This window comes from Gymnoscopelus microlampas (assembly GCF_963454915.1).
Source record: "Gymnoscopelus microlampas genome assembly, chromosome: 4".
Lineage (NCBI taxonomy): Eukaryota > Metazoa > Chordata > Actinopteri > Myctophiformes > Myctophidae > Gymnoscopelus > Gymnoscopelus microlampas.
In genome coordinates, this window is record NC_139941.1 from 29,768,483 (window position 1) to 29,784,393 (window position 15,911).

The following is a 15,911-nucleotide window of genomic DNA, read 5'->3' on the forward strand; positions in this document are numbered from 1 at the left end:
AACATATGCACATACATACATACAGTAAATCCATATACTGTACAAATATACTGTATATTAAATAAAGAATGTGCGTGCGTGTGTGGACTGGTGTTGTTTTTTACTCCAGTATAATAATAAAAGTAAATATAGCTGCAAGCAGCGATACGCGGGGCCAGGAATGCAGAGAGAAAAAAGAAAGAAGCAATGATAAGTAATATGCACAATAAGCCATAGAAACATTGAGAGACTGAACTTGAGAGAAAGAAAACCATGCAATTAACATGAGCATTTTAAACCCTCACTAACCCTAACCTCAGTAAAACTATGCCTACCCCTAACCTCACGAAATACTATGCGTAAGCCTAAGAATGCCAAATCATGATCACCTCAACACATCGTCGGGCACAGGGATCGAACCAGTGACCTCTGGACTCATAGGCTGCCTTTCTTCTCATTGAGCTAGAGATATGATAGCCCTGGTAGTGTCTGTTGATACTGTATATATAAGTCTTTCCGTCCCTCATGAACCAAGCCTCTGTTTTGTTAACTACTCTAGATCACTGGTTCCCTAACCATATACCAATAGAAAAATTGTGTTTCCTCGGAACAGAAACTATTGAAAGTAGCCGGTCTACAAGCTCACAAAACGTTGCTATCTGAAAAGTTGTGAGATTGTATATCGGCTATTTTCACAATGAAGTATGTCATACATTGAAAAAACATACTCTCAAATAAGCATTTCATGTTATCTTTAACAATTGCACATGTATTCATTGATACAGTCATGTTGTTTGCAATGCACTTTAAAGGAAGTATGCATGAAGTGAGGCTTGAACTGGCGACCTTGTGGTTGTCAGGCAGATGCTGTAGAGAAAAGCCATTGGACCAACAGACCTGACCTGGTGAAAAAGGAGCTCACACAGATGACACAGTTTCACGTGAATTGCTCAAAAATTCTGGGTTTAAGTGTTTTTCAAACTTTGCGGACAATCTAAGGGTGGAGCTTACTGGTCAAAGTGATAGATGTGTTCCTCATGAGTCAAGGCACATGTGTAAGCAAGTTTCACGGCTGTCGGCCAAACGAGGCATGACTTACTTGTGCCTGTTTAAAGATTGCATTTTCAAAAAATTGCTATAGCACCCCCCTTTGACCAATTTGAGTAAGATTAGTTTCAGTGATATTTGGAATGACCCTCTACATTACTGCAAACAAATGTGAGTCTGCATGTATGTGTTAGGGGCAGATGAATAATTGTCATAAAACTGCAATGAGTTATCTCCTCCTGGGATTTTTTTGTAATCTGCACGAAACTTTTCACACATGAACTTTGGACCTATGCCGACAAAATGAAAAAAAAAGCTTTTATGAGCCAATAAATGTTTTTCATATAATTCAAAATGGTGTGAGATCTAAAGGTCAGAGGTCAAAAGTCAGAGTGTGAACGTTGTTCATCATGAGTAGACGCATGTGTGTATAGAAGTTTCATGGCTGTAGGTCAAACAGGGCATGAGTTGTACCTGTTCAAAGTTGGCACTTTCAATTGAGTGCTATAGCGCCACCCTTTGACGAATGAGTGTGAGAATTATTTCTTGACAGTTTTTCATGACCATCTACCATATGGCCGAGTTTCGTAAAAAACGGTTAAGCCAGAACTGCCAAAAACGGCAGAAGAAACAGAATAATGCAAATATCAAAACCGAGCCATGGTTGAAGCCTGGCCCCGTAATAATAATAATGCAGAGCAGACGCGTCGCTAGGTCTCTACTAGGTTGGGGGCTTAGCCCCGCAGGCAACGCCGCCGCCCCCCCCCCCCCCCCCCCCCGCGCGCGAGATTTTTTTCCGCGGATTTGGGTACTGTTTTCCCCGTTTTTTGTTACTTTATTTCGGTTTTAGGGTTAGGTTAGGGTGATAGATATATAATTATATTTTTTTTTAATTTTTATTGGTGGCTTTGGATAAAACATTGGTGGCTATAGCCACCGAAGCCCCCGCCTAACGACGCCACTGATGCAGAGACCCTGAGTTGGCCACAGAATAGTTTGTGTGCAAGCTATAAAAAAAGCGAGAAAACTACTGTTGCCCACACGCGCGCACACACACACATTTCCCTGGTTTCCTTGGATTGTGATATGACTCGCCATATAGTTGCTGGCCATCCACACTAGAGTACATTTTCTTGGAAGACAACTTATCATTGGTTTCAATTAAAACAGACATGGTATGGTATGGTATGATGGACCAAGACACCTAGAATATCATTTGAGAGTCAAGGGCATTCTTCTTTTGTAAAAAATGGTTTAGCTTCCTGCCCCGGAAAATATCTGTGCACAGTCACAGCGAGCCTACATTCTTTACACCAAGCAGGAAATTCCTGCATAGCTCCACTGATCCCGCCAAAAAAACAAAGAAACTCTTAATCAGCTGTCAGGTCACATCAGCCAATCCCCAGACTTACCGTAAATGGTTGGACAAGGATGATGGAACATATATTGTATAACCAGCGTTTGGTTTGTAAAAAAACATTTTTTTACATTTTCTTAACCACTTAAGCCTGAATACTTCTTTGTATGACAAAGCAAAAATAGACTATCTACAGAAAAGCCAAAATGCATTGCATACTTTTTTAACACTTTTAACACATTTTGGCATGTTTTTAATTAAATTGTTAAATTGTGATATTATCAAACATAAATATTAAAAAACATCAGACAGTATACACACTTCCCAAGAGGAAATGCATGTATTGAATCCAGTCTGACCAGAAGCAGGGATAAAAATGAATGACCAGAGGGAATATTAAAAGTATTTGATACCCCCAGCAAATCGAGCCCTGTGAATAACAACCAGTCTCATCTTGCCTCTTGCCCTTGTATATCATTATCATTCATTCTAAGGAAGGACATCCAACAATTAATAGCTGACTGACTCTGGCTGTTTAGTGGAGGAAGCCATTTAGCTGACCATTCGATAGAACTGATACTTGTTGGCTGCACATTTATAATAAAACCCTTGTTGACAATGCCATATTGCAATGCCAAATGTCCTACGGATCAGTTACCCAAAACAGCAAAAGGCAACCGTTCAACCAAAACCTCTTTGTTTCCCCTCCTGAAAAATGACTTCTAAATCCTATGATGTCAGGGTAGGTAAACTGAAGAGACAATTCCACAATTAAAATGTTGTCATTTTCACAGACAGTAAGCTACTGTCAGCACCTTTTGCTGAAGGGTGAGTTATTTGTACTACTGAGAAGTTGTCAGTGTACCTTTAATGGAGGAAGTCCCATGTGTGTTGAACCATGGGGGGACCATAGCTCTCATGTCATTAGGGATGTGACTGTTTGGCTGATCTCTAGGAGGGAAGGGTGTTTGTCCTGCTCAGTGCGTGTGTGGTGTTCGGGTGGGCCGAGGTGTCAGGTATCTCGCTAATGATGACGGATAGAAGCGCAGTCTCCACAGTTAGGGGTCTGACCACAGCAGGAGACAGACACTCATGCACACGCATGCACATGCATGTGTGCATCACACACACACAGACGCATGCATACACCTAGGGTAAGTTGTTGCTTAAGTCACAGTATGTGAGTAAATGTTTTTATGTTGATATTTATCTACAGCTGCCTTATATTCCCTTCATCTTCTATAAAACAAAAAGTAAACTAGCTGATAATTAATGGTTTGAATTCATTGTAGAATTCATGATCCCATGCCTAGGCAGCAGACAAACAAAGCCAGCAAATAATTGAAAACTACGCAAGTTCATCTCTGTCTATCACTCTGTCAATACAAATCTGGTCCTGATTTTCTCAAACTTTAATCTACATGTATTTGTGTGTGTGTGTGTGTGTGTGTGTGTGTGTGTGTGTGTGTGTGTGTGTGTGTGTGTGTGTGTGTGTGTGTGTGTGTGTGTGTGTGTGTGTGTGTGTGTGTGTGTGTGTGTGTGTGTGTGTGCGCGTGCGTGCGTGCGTGCGTGCGTGTGCCTGTCTGTGTATGTGTATGCATGTGTTTGTGTGTCTGTGCAACCATTGAGTAAATCTTGTGTTTTACTGCACTCTAGAGGCAGAAAATAACTGCTGAATAACATGTGAGAAAGGCTAACTGCTCAGTTCAGTACTACATGATGAATTATTATCAGCCCTGCCATATTAAAATCCTCTTCAAGATCAAATAAAAAAAATCTGTCATCTGCACCTCAAAGCAGATAGAGGACAATCTGGCTTATTGTTAAAGGACATGATTTAGTTGGGACTGGGAGTATTGTGCCTATGCCGGTACCATGTTATGTCATTATTCCAACGGCTCATTATTCCAATGTTCTGTTGGTTCGACTAGCCTCATTATAACTAACCCTATCCCTAACCCTAACCTCACACTCACCTAACGGTCAGAATAATGGGATGTCATTATAGGCATAAACATTTGAACATTTTCAAAATGGTAAAAAAAAATAGAATGGCAGATCGGCTATTATTTCCCTATTCATTATAAGACAAAGTATATACTGTGGTTAATATACTTTAAAGGTTTTTAACCCACAGAGTTCAATTATCACAGATTTTGCAGTGTGCGATTTTGTAAGGATGATGCATGTAATGTGCTTTCGCAACTTTTCCCCAAAACTATGACAGTATAGTGCCTATCACTATTACAAAAAACTTCCAAACAGGGTGCCCACTGGCCAGTAGCTGCACATACCATTATGCTCCTTTTGAGAGTGTGGACCTTGGTTTGAATCCAACCCCTGTCTTATTTCGTATGTCTCTCCTCTCTCTCTGCCCTTGGTTTCCTGTCACTCTACAGTACAATGACCTACATAGGCTATTGCAAGACTCTCTGGGTTCTCTAGGAGGTCAATGTATCTCATTGAAAGGTTATCAAGAAACCATAAAGACATATGGTGAACAAGCTCCAGTGCGATCACGTTACCTAACCCATGTCTAAAAACGCCTTCTAAATCCAAACAGTTTTCCAGAAAACTAAAAAAGAAAATGTATGACACAGGTGCTGTCCCGGATAGAAAGGTATACACATATAGGTTAAACAGCTCTAAATGGGCTAAGCAATCAATGTCATATTCATACAATATGTGATCAGAATCCTAAAGCATGATAACAACAGATATTTGACCAATTAGAACTGCTTACAGTATAAAATAATAGAAAAATACTCAAAGATCACTGGTTCTCAATGTGTGGTCTGGGGAACCCCAGGGGTCCTTGGGGGGGTTCGAGGGGGTCCCCAGCAAATATTTGGGATGATATGATAGTTACCAAATGAACCCTTTACGGGTCTGTAACTCAGAGAGTGTACGGTTCCATTTGTAAAGGATTTTACAGTGTAGATTGGCCCAGAAATAAAGAATCGTATGAAATGGGGGTCTGCGGCCCGCCTAATGCTGTGGGTCCTTTAAATTAAAAAGGCTGAGAATCCCTCGCTCAAGAGGACCTCTTTTACTGGGATGAGTACAACAGTGAAGCTACCAGTAGCACAGAAGCCATGATCACAGTGAACAATGTATCCAGGGAAATTATGGGAAAGGCATGCTCTGCGGAGCGTATATCTCCACCAGGCTGGGTTGCCTAGCCAGGGCTGTGTAAGTCATGGGTTGCAGCCATCAAGGAGGAGGAAACAGGGGATAGCATCTGTACGACATACAGTGCTACTCGCATTTGTGGCGCTCCCTATGGGCAGTGAGTGTTTTTGCAGCTGCTTTAAAAATACCTCTGTGTTTTATAGGAATCATTAGTACAATTTAGAGTTGTGCATGCATTCAACAAATAAACACAAAGACAGACAGACAGACAGACAGACAGACAGACAGACAGACACACACACACAAACACTTTTGTATGCAAAAATACACACAAAAAAACATTTTTACCTTCTTCTCCTCCTGCATGGGCACCAGTTCATGGTAACGGGGGATGATATGCTCCACCCTGCTCTTCTGCTCCTTACAAAGATTCACATTCTCATAGTGAGTTACTGGGACTCTGAGAGAGAGTGAGAGAGATGGTAAGGTATTTAAGATACTCAAAGGGACAGTGCCCTCATACCTGTCTAACTACTTCTCCAAAGTGAGTGACAGCCACACCAGAGGGAGCAACCACGATCTGGTACCCCCCAAATTTAGAACAAATTCTCATTCGACTGCTCTGCCACCATAATCTGGAACGCCCTGACACCATCCATTAAACGATGTGAATCACTGGCTTCTTTCAGAACTGGCCTGAAAAAGCATCAGAACACCACATGGGAAGTTAGATTGAATTCCCATTGAAAGAAGGTGCCATACACCGCCGCTGTTTTCACTTTTTTAATGGGGTAACCAGTACTACATTTACCCGGCGAAAAGTAGGCGTTTCTTCAAAATGCTGGCGTTTCGCAGGACTTTTTGATTGGTTCGCAATCGCTTCTCAAGTTCCCATGCTCTGGAGGGGCGGTCACAGATTTCGATGTGTCAGACAGAGTGCTGTGAAGTTAGAAATTGCGCATTTCACTGAACAGGATAATAACAGCAAAGATGTCATGAGATGTGGGAAGATCGTCTGCAGGCCTTCAAAAACGTTGTATATCTCAGGTATGTGTGCTCGTATAGCTTTAGCATATAGACATTAGCAAGTGATGCAATGCTAGTGTGCTACCATATAATCTGGCCCTCAGTGGCCGGCAACAGCACCTCTCAGAGCGAACACAGGCGGCTTTCGGTGGCCGGTGCTTGTAGATCTACGCGATGAATCCAGGCTGGCGAGGCACATACAACGGTGCCCGAATCTGTCCCCGGCCGGCCTGGGTGCGAAAAACCTCCCACGGAGGTCAAACTGTGATAACAGTTTTCAGACTGTTATCACAGTTTGACATTTATGAAATTTGTTCTTGTATCCTTTTTCTCCTCCTCCTAAATATAGTTGCTTGTATTTGTTGATTACATGTATTAATGTATTAATATTTGTTTTATTGACCGCTAAAGTATTCAATCAAAGCAAAGATGAGATGAGATGGAAAGAGAGAAATATAGATATAATCGTATATTCTGCTCCTCTACCATATCAGACCTCTGACCTTTAGCTGTCAGTAGGAATGAACAAAAGGAGACAGTCAAGGGAATCATAGGTGATGAAGAAAAAAGGTGAAGACATATAAGGTTAAAAAAGAGCGAGGTAAGAGGCAAAGAGGAATGAAAGAGAGGAGGAGACTGGAAGAAGGCAACTCTCAGCAACTGTGAGGGCAGAGGTTTTACTTTGTAAAGCATTTTTTAAGATTCCAATAATCCTGTGTGTGTGTGTGTGTGTGTGTGTGTGTGTGTGTGTGTGTGTGTGTGTGTGTGTGTGTGTGTGTGTGTGTGTGTGTGTGTGTGTGTGTGTGTGTGTGTGTGTGTTCTAATGCACGCGCGTGCATGTGTATCTATAAGACTTTCTGTGGGTGCAACCATGTGCATCTACAGATGCCTTTCTGACTATTGAGCTGTTGATGCGTGAAGAATAACAGTGTTTGGTGCCCAGAAGCGCTTAGTAAGGTGCAAACCTCATCAATAGAAAGCCTCTGTAGGTGATGTCAAACAGAATGCCTCATACGGTAGAAGCATTAAAGCAAAGTAAAGTTTAACTTTGGGAGAACTTCTTGTCCCAACAAGTCAACCTCCAGTATTAGCTAGCTCCCCAGCCGTTCTGCTGTCATGGCCAGTGTCAGTTTATCTCTGCAGTCAATACTGATAAGTGCAATATCGTAGAAAAATAGAAAGAAAATGGAATGTAAAAAGGTTGATTTCAGACACAAAATCAAATAAAACTGTTTGACTCTGCTTTGTCTTGTTTGCATGCATCTTCAAGGACCAATTGTCTATTTAGATTAGGTTTCCAAAACAAAAGTAAGCGAGACCAGAGTTAAATTAACACTATTATATAATGTTATTACTGCTGTGTAGTAATAATATAAGAGGTTTCCTGAAAAACATTGGTTGAGTCTTTAAGAATGCTTGCCCATGTGGGAGAGGCAATCTCATTGCATGAAGCACATGATGGGAGATACTCACTCTTCAGGATGATACTGGCCCGGACCGGGGCCCTCCAACAGCTTCACCTGCAGTCTCTTCTCTGTCATGTTGCCAAAGTGGACCCCCTTATACTTCTGGGTAATACTCTGCTCTGACTGGAGAGAAAGAGAAAAAGAGAGACACCAAATGAGAAATAGTGATAGAATCGTACATTCGTCTCCTCGACTATCAGAACTCTGACCTTTAACTGTCAGAATGAACAAGAGGAGACAATCAATGGAATCGTAGGTGATGAAGAAAAAAGGTGGAGAGAGAGAGAGACAGAGTAAGAAACTGGGAAATCAGGAAAACAATGGTACAAATAGTTGAACAAAGCTGAAAATAGCATTGACACAATTATCTAGTTTCCCACAGCCAGGCCGGAAGAAACTGAAGGCTGAATGGAATGTGAAGATTAATCAAATGTCAAAGATTCTTATATGTTAGTTAGTGTTTTACAGCCTGTTGCCTTGTGTACCTCTGGCTCTGGTCTTTCAGTTGGATGTCAAGCCGACCTGTAGCTTAATGACTGAGAAAGGTCACATCTGGAAATAAGCAGGGCATTTGCAGCCACCGGTGTGTTAAAGAAGATACACACAGGAGGTAGAATTTAAATTGATACAAATGTCATGCAGAAGCCATACTTTTTCAAACTTGGCAGTTTTTTGTTGTTTTCTTTTTACTTTTAGTTATCCAGGGAAGGTTCACCTACCATGACTACTCTTTTTTAAGCAACAGCCTGCTTCCTATGCATTATGTTTATCATTCATTAATGTGTGATAGTTACACAACTTCACACATGGGAGCTGCCCAGTACAACCAGTCTTCCACACCACACCACTATACCTATAACTATACCTTGTGTTAATAAGTATTGTTAACCACTGCTGTCGTAATAGTTGTGGTGTGAACTCTGCCATTCACTTGAGTTAGAACGGTTTATTTTTAGTATAGTATATTTATAGTTATAGTTAAAGTGCTTGGTATGGACGGCCCTCTTTACTGTTGGCCACTGGGCAGCTCCACTGGAGCTGTCAGGATTCCGTGCCTTGTGCAAGGGCACTTCAATGGGGAGGAAAAGGTGGATATTACTGCAGTTCAGGGGACAAATTAATTTCCCCCACCCTTTTATACCAGATGTAAAGTTGTGATGTATCAATACATTTAAGTTGCTTATTCACTTTTTATTAAAAATGTTCCCATCCATAGAAGATCAATGTGAAAGATGCCACTCCTCACCATGTAACCCGAGTCATGTTTTATTTCTGCACCAAACTTAATACATTTTGGAGTGAATATTTCAATATCCTGTTTTGGGTTTCGAAATACAGACGATAGACGATCCCCCTAATAGCGATATTTGGGGTCACAAGTGGTTCTTGTACTCGGATCAACTATTATCTTTTACATCCCTATTGGCGAGACGATGTATTCTACTTTTATGATCTTCCAAAGCACCATCCACCTCCATGTGGCTCAGGGATGTTATGTCCTATATTAAGTTAGAAAAGATAGAATATTATGTAAATGACTAGATCCACACAAAACATGATTAGAAGGCGATAGCGCTATACAATTGTTATTTGGAACAAGGTACATTTTCACAGTGAATAAAGGCATCCATCTGTATCTGTATGAATGGGCCACCTACAGTATATGAATAGTTTAATGCAAAATATTCGCTGACACTATTCAGATTGTTTATCCGTCATGCTCTCAGTGTGTAAAGACCTTAAGGTGGGTTTTATTTTATTTTCCCTTTTTTGAACATGGTAGGCACGTTTTGATACATCTCGTATCAAAACAGGTAGGCTCAGAGCCAGGCATCAGAGCACATATTAACCACTCGGCTATCAGCACCCCAAAGGGTGCGTCTTTTCTTAAGTGGTTTTCTAAACTTTATTGTAAGTGATGTTCTTTGCCCACTGACTTGTATTCAGATATGTCTAAAAGGAAAACTTTGCCGTTTATTTCTTAGAAATGCAAGCAGCTACAATTTATATTCTGTGAGCTATGCCAAGGGGACAACTTGAGGTGATTTTTTATTATTATTTTATACACAATCCAATGGAAGCAGTGTCATAAAGTTTCTCCTTCACTTCTTGCAGCGCCTGTTCCCTTATCTCCTTTTCCACAGACACTGCAGGACAAGATCTGAGGTTCTGCCCCCTGTGATCTTTTCATCCAATCTGTTTTTAAGAACAAACACAGTAAGGATGTGAGATTTCTTGAAGAACTAAGAGGTTCAACATCAATGTTCATGATAGTATCGCAGGCAGCTGGCATTGAGCTCAGAGTCACAAACTGTCAAGGAGACAAAACAGAAACTCACAGGCATAAACATGTACAAGGCTGCTTAATATTCAACTGTGGACAAGTAAAGCAAAAACATATCTGCTTCTATATTGCAGTGAAAGTCAGTTTGAGTTTGCAGAGGACATTCAGTACACTGGTATGCATCCCGTACGCCTGCTGCCAGTAAAGTACTCACGCAACATGGATTTCAGTTAAAAGTTAAGAACTTTTTTAGAAACAGCAGCATGTCCTGATACAGTAACTGCCATATTTTTACCTCCCTTCACCAACCCTCTACTAATCTGTCAAAACAGACACATATTGTATCTCTCACTCTTATAATGGCATGTAACACATTTCTTCATGCCTATTCAAGTTTAATTATCAACAGATATACTGAATACAGTTATGTTATATTACTTTTACTGAACAATATACAAACGATAATTCTCTATTACACTGTGCAGTGCACATACAGGGCATGGCTGTTCGAGGCACCTGCCCATTCAGAGCGGGCTCCAAGCGGCCCCTTGGCCCCCAGAAGTGCTGCTTGCAGTGTGGTTGAGAACTGTGTAAGTGCTTCTTGCAGTGTGGTTGAGAACTGTACAGAACATACATACAGTACATACCACGCTGGGCCGGACCTAGCCGTTTGAGTGTCTAAACGGAAGTACCGGAATTTGGCGGAAGTACCGGCCAAGGAAATTACATTGAGGCTTCACAAATCTGTTTACATTCTCTGTAAAAGATTGTTTCCGGGGGAAATACATATGACGGAAGTCCCACCCCTATAGACACTCTGTGCATTAGGTTGTGACCAGGCTTTTCTCCTCTGAGATGAGTAAAGGCTGGGAATGAGGCTGGCTAGCCACACACACACACACACACCAAATGTATAGATAGACTTGTGCAGCGCTTGGGGTGTGACAACCATTCGAAACGTGTGCCTGTTTGGAGCAGGCCGGTTCAGGAGAACCGGTCATCCGATCAACTTCACACTCAACACTCCCATGGGTCCTTAGCAATACACCCACCAAGTTTGAAGTTGATTAGAAGAACGGTTCATGAGATATGCACAGGACTGGCAGACATGCAGAGATTCCTGGAATTTAAAGATAGATGCAGAGATGCAGAGAAATTACATCCATCTTTGTGTGACAAAGGCAGAAGACCCAGGGGATTTGCTATGATTTCTGAAACATTACACATATACAATTGTGCTTGGCCTTGGTATCATAATTGGACAATTTCTATAATATCGTGTTCCATCCAGGAACCAACATTGTTATTGGTGCTTTCCAAGGTCCACCTCTGAAATGAATCAACGAGAAAGCAAGAGAAAGACAGACTGGGAGGCTGAGTTAAAGGGAAAACAAAGAGAGAAAAACAGAAGAATAAAGATGGAAAGAAGCAGTGTTTGAACTTTGAGAACAACAGAAGTCTAGGCAGATGAAAGCAGTGGATTGATGCTCCATTGATGGCCCTAAATCACAGCGGTCCTCTGTGCCTGTGCTGTTGTGTTGACACAACCTCGGCCAATGCTCAAGGACGCTGTTGACTTCGCCTGGTCATTAACAGATGAAAAATGGCTTAATTGAGAGCAAGACCAGCAGGCGTGTGCATTATTTTAAGTGAATATTGTAATATAGCTTGAAGAATAATTACTAATGGCTCTCTTTGTTGACATGTAAAATGGATGAGCATTGGTGCACTGTGACTTTTTAAAGTGGAGCTGCATTCATTAGCTATGGAAATGGGTTTTGGGCCAAATGAAGGCGAAGGGGGAGGGGGGTGTATAGTGGTGCATTAGATCTGTCTAATGTTAATGGAGCTTGCCTTGCGGGCAGAGTAAGTGCACTCAGACACACACAGACACACTAATGAATACACGTATGCACGGACGCACGTAGATGAACACTTCTCCTTTCACTGATGGATAGACATACTGTGAGTGAGTCCTTGTGTGTGTGTGTGTGTGTGTGTGTGTGTGTGTGTGTGTGTGCGTGCGTGCGTGCGTATGTGTGGGGGTGTGACTATGCACGTGTCTGAGTGCGTGTCTGTGTGCATGTGCGTGCATGCATGCGTGCGAGAGAGTGTGCCTGAGTGTATCTTTTGCAGTAGTGTTTGAGTATTAAACCTCACCAGCAGCGGATTGTAGTAGGCCGGTCCTAAGGTTGTGTCCCTGGGAGGGGGCTGCTGTTTGCAGAGTTCACCCTGGGTGTTCTCCTCATAGCCGTAGGCCTGACCTGGGGAGGGGATGGATGGAACCTCGGACTGATGAACCACCCAGAGCCGGTGAGGCACTGCCTGCAGCCACAGAAGAACAGGTAAGTTAGGGAGGAAGAGAGTAGACGAGCCAAGGATGTTTGACTTTACAAACCAGGCACTTGCCTGAAGCCAAAACAGAGGAGGGGGGCACACACAGGGTATTAAAGGTGCCAACTGGAACCGCAACTGTTTCTTCAACGTGATGCCATAGAATAAACATTTTTGGTTCCAGAAAGAGGTGGTTCTATTTATTTTAATGTTTCTATAAAGAACACTTAACCACTAGTATTTCATCAACCTCTCTCTCTCTCTCCCCCCCCAACACGTCCTGACACAGATTCAACATATTTAATCAGGTGTATGATTGAGTATACCAACGACTACCAACCAGCTACCAACGATGGTGCAATACACGCATTATGCGCCGAAATTTGGGGCGCAAAAGCTAATCAACAGCCCGATTGCCCAACAATGTCTGGGTGTGTACCAGTGTAACAGTCTTAATAAGTGTTATATAATTACACAAAATGTGATACAAATAAGTGCTTCTACCCGACTTAATTCTCCATGGTTCATGTGTATAAGAATACATAGTGCATTAGTGGTCACAGCTTCTCCTCCTTCTGTCCCCTGTATAAATGCCCTGCCACACCTCCACCTCTTCCTTGTGTATTTCTGTGTTGGAACGAGGTGGGTGTCTTTTGTTGTTTTCTCTGTATAACAAAATGGAATTGTACTTGCAAACGATTTATACAGTGTTTGGCTTTGTTTAGAGAGGAGTTCTTTGCACTACAAACCCAACTAACTGGAGACGTGTTGTATGTTGTTTCTTGTCAGGTATGTTGCATTATATTATCAATTTCATATTGAGCTTGTGTATTTCCGTGTTGGAACGAGAGAGGAGTTCTTTGCACTACAAACCGAACTAACTGGAGACGTGTTGTATGTTGTTTCTTGTCAGAATAAATGGAGATTGTCTCCAAAGACAGTTCTGGGTCCGTCTAGTCCATTACACAACGCAGAGATAAAGACTACACCGGTTACACCAGCCTTTAGGTTGGCTGCGAAAAATCACAACTTTACCTTACTTTGCAATGTCAGCCCCCCCCCCCCAACCTTCTTCACATCAATGATGCTTACCATTTTGCTTCCACTCCTCTCAGCCTGTCCTACATAAGCTGGCATGGTCTTCGGTGTGTTCCCCGAAGCAGGTAGGACATTGTAGGCCCCAGGGCCAGGAACCTCAGACACCACTTCCTCAAAACGCTTGGAGCGGTTCTTAAGACTCTGGCCACCTTGGATGTTAGACTGGTGAGTAAAGGAGAGAGGTGAGAGAAGGGGGAGGGGTGTCCAGGTGTATAAAAGTAATCTTCACCATGCCCAACCTGAATTTGCAGGAAAACATGTTGTTTTGCTTTAAGGTGTACGCTTGCAGGGGGTGAGAAATTAGAGGTCAAAATCATCTCATCAAAATCATTTCTATAGACCCCGTCACGCTGGTTGCAAGCGTGAAACCCATTCTGCCAGGTCTCGCTAGGGCACGCAGCACTAGCCAACACACAAGAGGGGGTTGGGGTGTGCTGAAACTAGCGCACCCCCAAACAACAGGCTGAGAATTGATTGCATGAAACAATCACCTGTGCATCCAGTCTCAATGTTGGTAAACAAATAATTGGTCTATATACAGTAAGTACAGTACTATATACTACCATTCATTTAATTCGCAATATGAGTGAGATTTGTGATTTGTCTGACTGAAGTTTTATCCTGCTCTCATTGCTTGTCTGAACACAAATGAACAGGTAGCAAACAATTCTTGAAGAAAGAGCAGATCTTGAAGCTAGAGTGAAGTTGACCGTTTACTTTTGTCTGTTTTCTCTCCAAGTACAGAAAAAGGAAATATCACAAAAATGTACAGTATATTAACAACTCAACTCAAATTAAATACAGTCAGCATGTGCACTTACAAGTGATGAACTTCTTCATCAAAATCAAGGCTGAGTTGTGCTGACCAAACCTTTTCACTGAGCCCATGGCACAGAGCTATTGGCTAACTAGTGCTTTAGGCTAACAGCTGTGTGATTGACAAAATGTCATGTGACTAGTAGCAGCCAATAGAATGAATGCTTGGCAATATCTACATAATGTATATCTACTTGTATTCATATTATATACATATAAGTAACTGCAATACCTCAAACAACAATAAACAGGTAAAAACTTAAGTTGAGACAGAAGTTTGATTGGACACATGTAAAAACACACATGTAAAAGTATGGTTGAACATGTTTTATTTAAAACCAACCTTAGCTTATCAAGTTGACAAAAGTATTACCAGGATGTTGTATAAATAAGTACTGTACCTTGACTTGTGAGCAGTCATACTGTCCAGGTCCTGGCAACGGCATGCTCTGACTGGTCTGGATGAGCGTTGACTCTCTGTTGGTGAGGGACATGAAGGGGGCATAGCAACCTAACAAATGAAAAATGTTATAGGCTACAGAATGTCTGACAATATAGAACTCTCTGTGACCAGATGAAAACACCAGAAGTGAATGGGCACCGAATAGACAATAGTAAAGATGTCCTGATGGCTACCTCTGACGTCACCCGAATCCGTGTGTACAAATAAATAATCCACCCGCCATCTGCCCGAATTAATTATTTCTCCAAGATATTGATCTTCCACCCGCTTGCACCCACACAGACATAGCTTATTAATAATTACTATGAGAAGCTAAAATTAAATGCAAACATCTTTTTTTTTGCTGCAGTAGGCCTATGTGCTTTCCTGAAAGCAACTCTGGGAGTGTACAAAATGGAACCAAATGGACCCTTAATGGGAAGCTTGGCTCCACAGTCTATTGCGTACCCAGCCTGGCGACCAGCGAGCACCCACAGTAGCACTCTTGAGACATTATCGACAACGGGTGTTTAAACATGTCTGTATTCAACGGGTGAATATTTCCCTTTGGACTATCTTTACCTGTACCTTTGACTTTGGAAGTTAAATTGCCTCCTGCATCTGCATGGCAACCATAAAACTTGCCTGTTATTTTGTCCTTGTCTCTGTTTAGGTCGTACGACCCCGGTCCAACGTCGGGAGATGTGCTGCCTACGGTCATATAGGTGACTCTTGGAGCGCGTCCGTACATGTTTCTTAGTAAACAGATGATTGCTTAAACCGCAAAGTTTACAAATATCTATATCGTTTGACATTCTGTCGCCGCATATGTCACAGTCATTTCTAAAGACTGGGGATGAAAATTCCTTCACTTACTGAGTCCACTGCTAGCGAGACAATTGTTAGTGCGTCGTTGCCTGGACACTGCGT

At 42.0% G+C, this 15,911-nt stretch overlaps 1 protein-coding gene across 1 annotated transcript in view; it reads right to left on the minus strand.

The window, feature by feature from the left end:
• The window catches only part of stpg2 (sperm-tail PG-rich repeat containing 2), a gene marked incomplete at both ends in the record, with an annotated part of 62,323 nt that extends 46,591 nt beyond the window's left edge, over positions 1-15,732 (minus strand). Inside the window, 6 exons of the mRNA XM_084055469.1 lie at positions 5,864-5,975; positions 8,015-8,130; positions 12,452-12,616; positions 13,718-13,885; positions 14,941-15,050; positions 15,627-15,732. Of these exons, the coding sequence (XP_083911595.1) occupies positions 5,864-5,975; positions 8,015-8,130; positions 12,452-12,616; positions 13,718-13,885; positions 14,941-15,050; positions 15,627-15,732 (777 nt within the window). The remainder of the gene's footprint in view (positions 1-5,863; positions 5,976-8,014; positions 8,131-12,451; positions 12,617-13,717; positions 13,886-14,940; positions 15,051-15,626) is intronic.
• Positions 15,733-15,911: the final 179 nt, after the last annotated feature.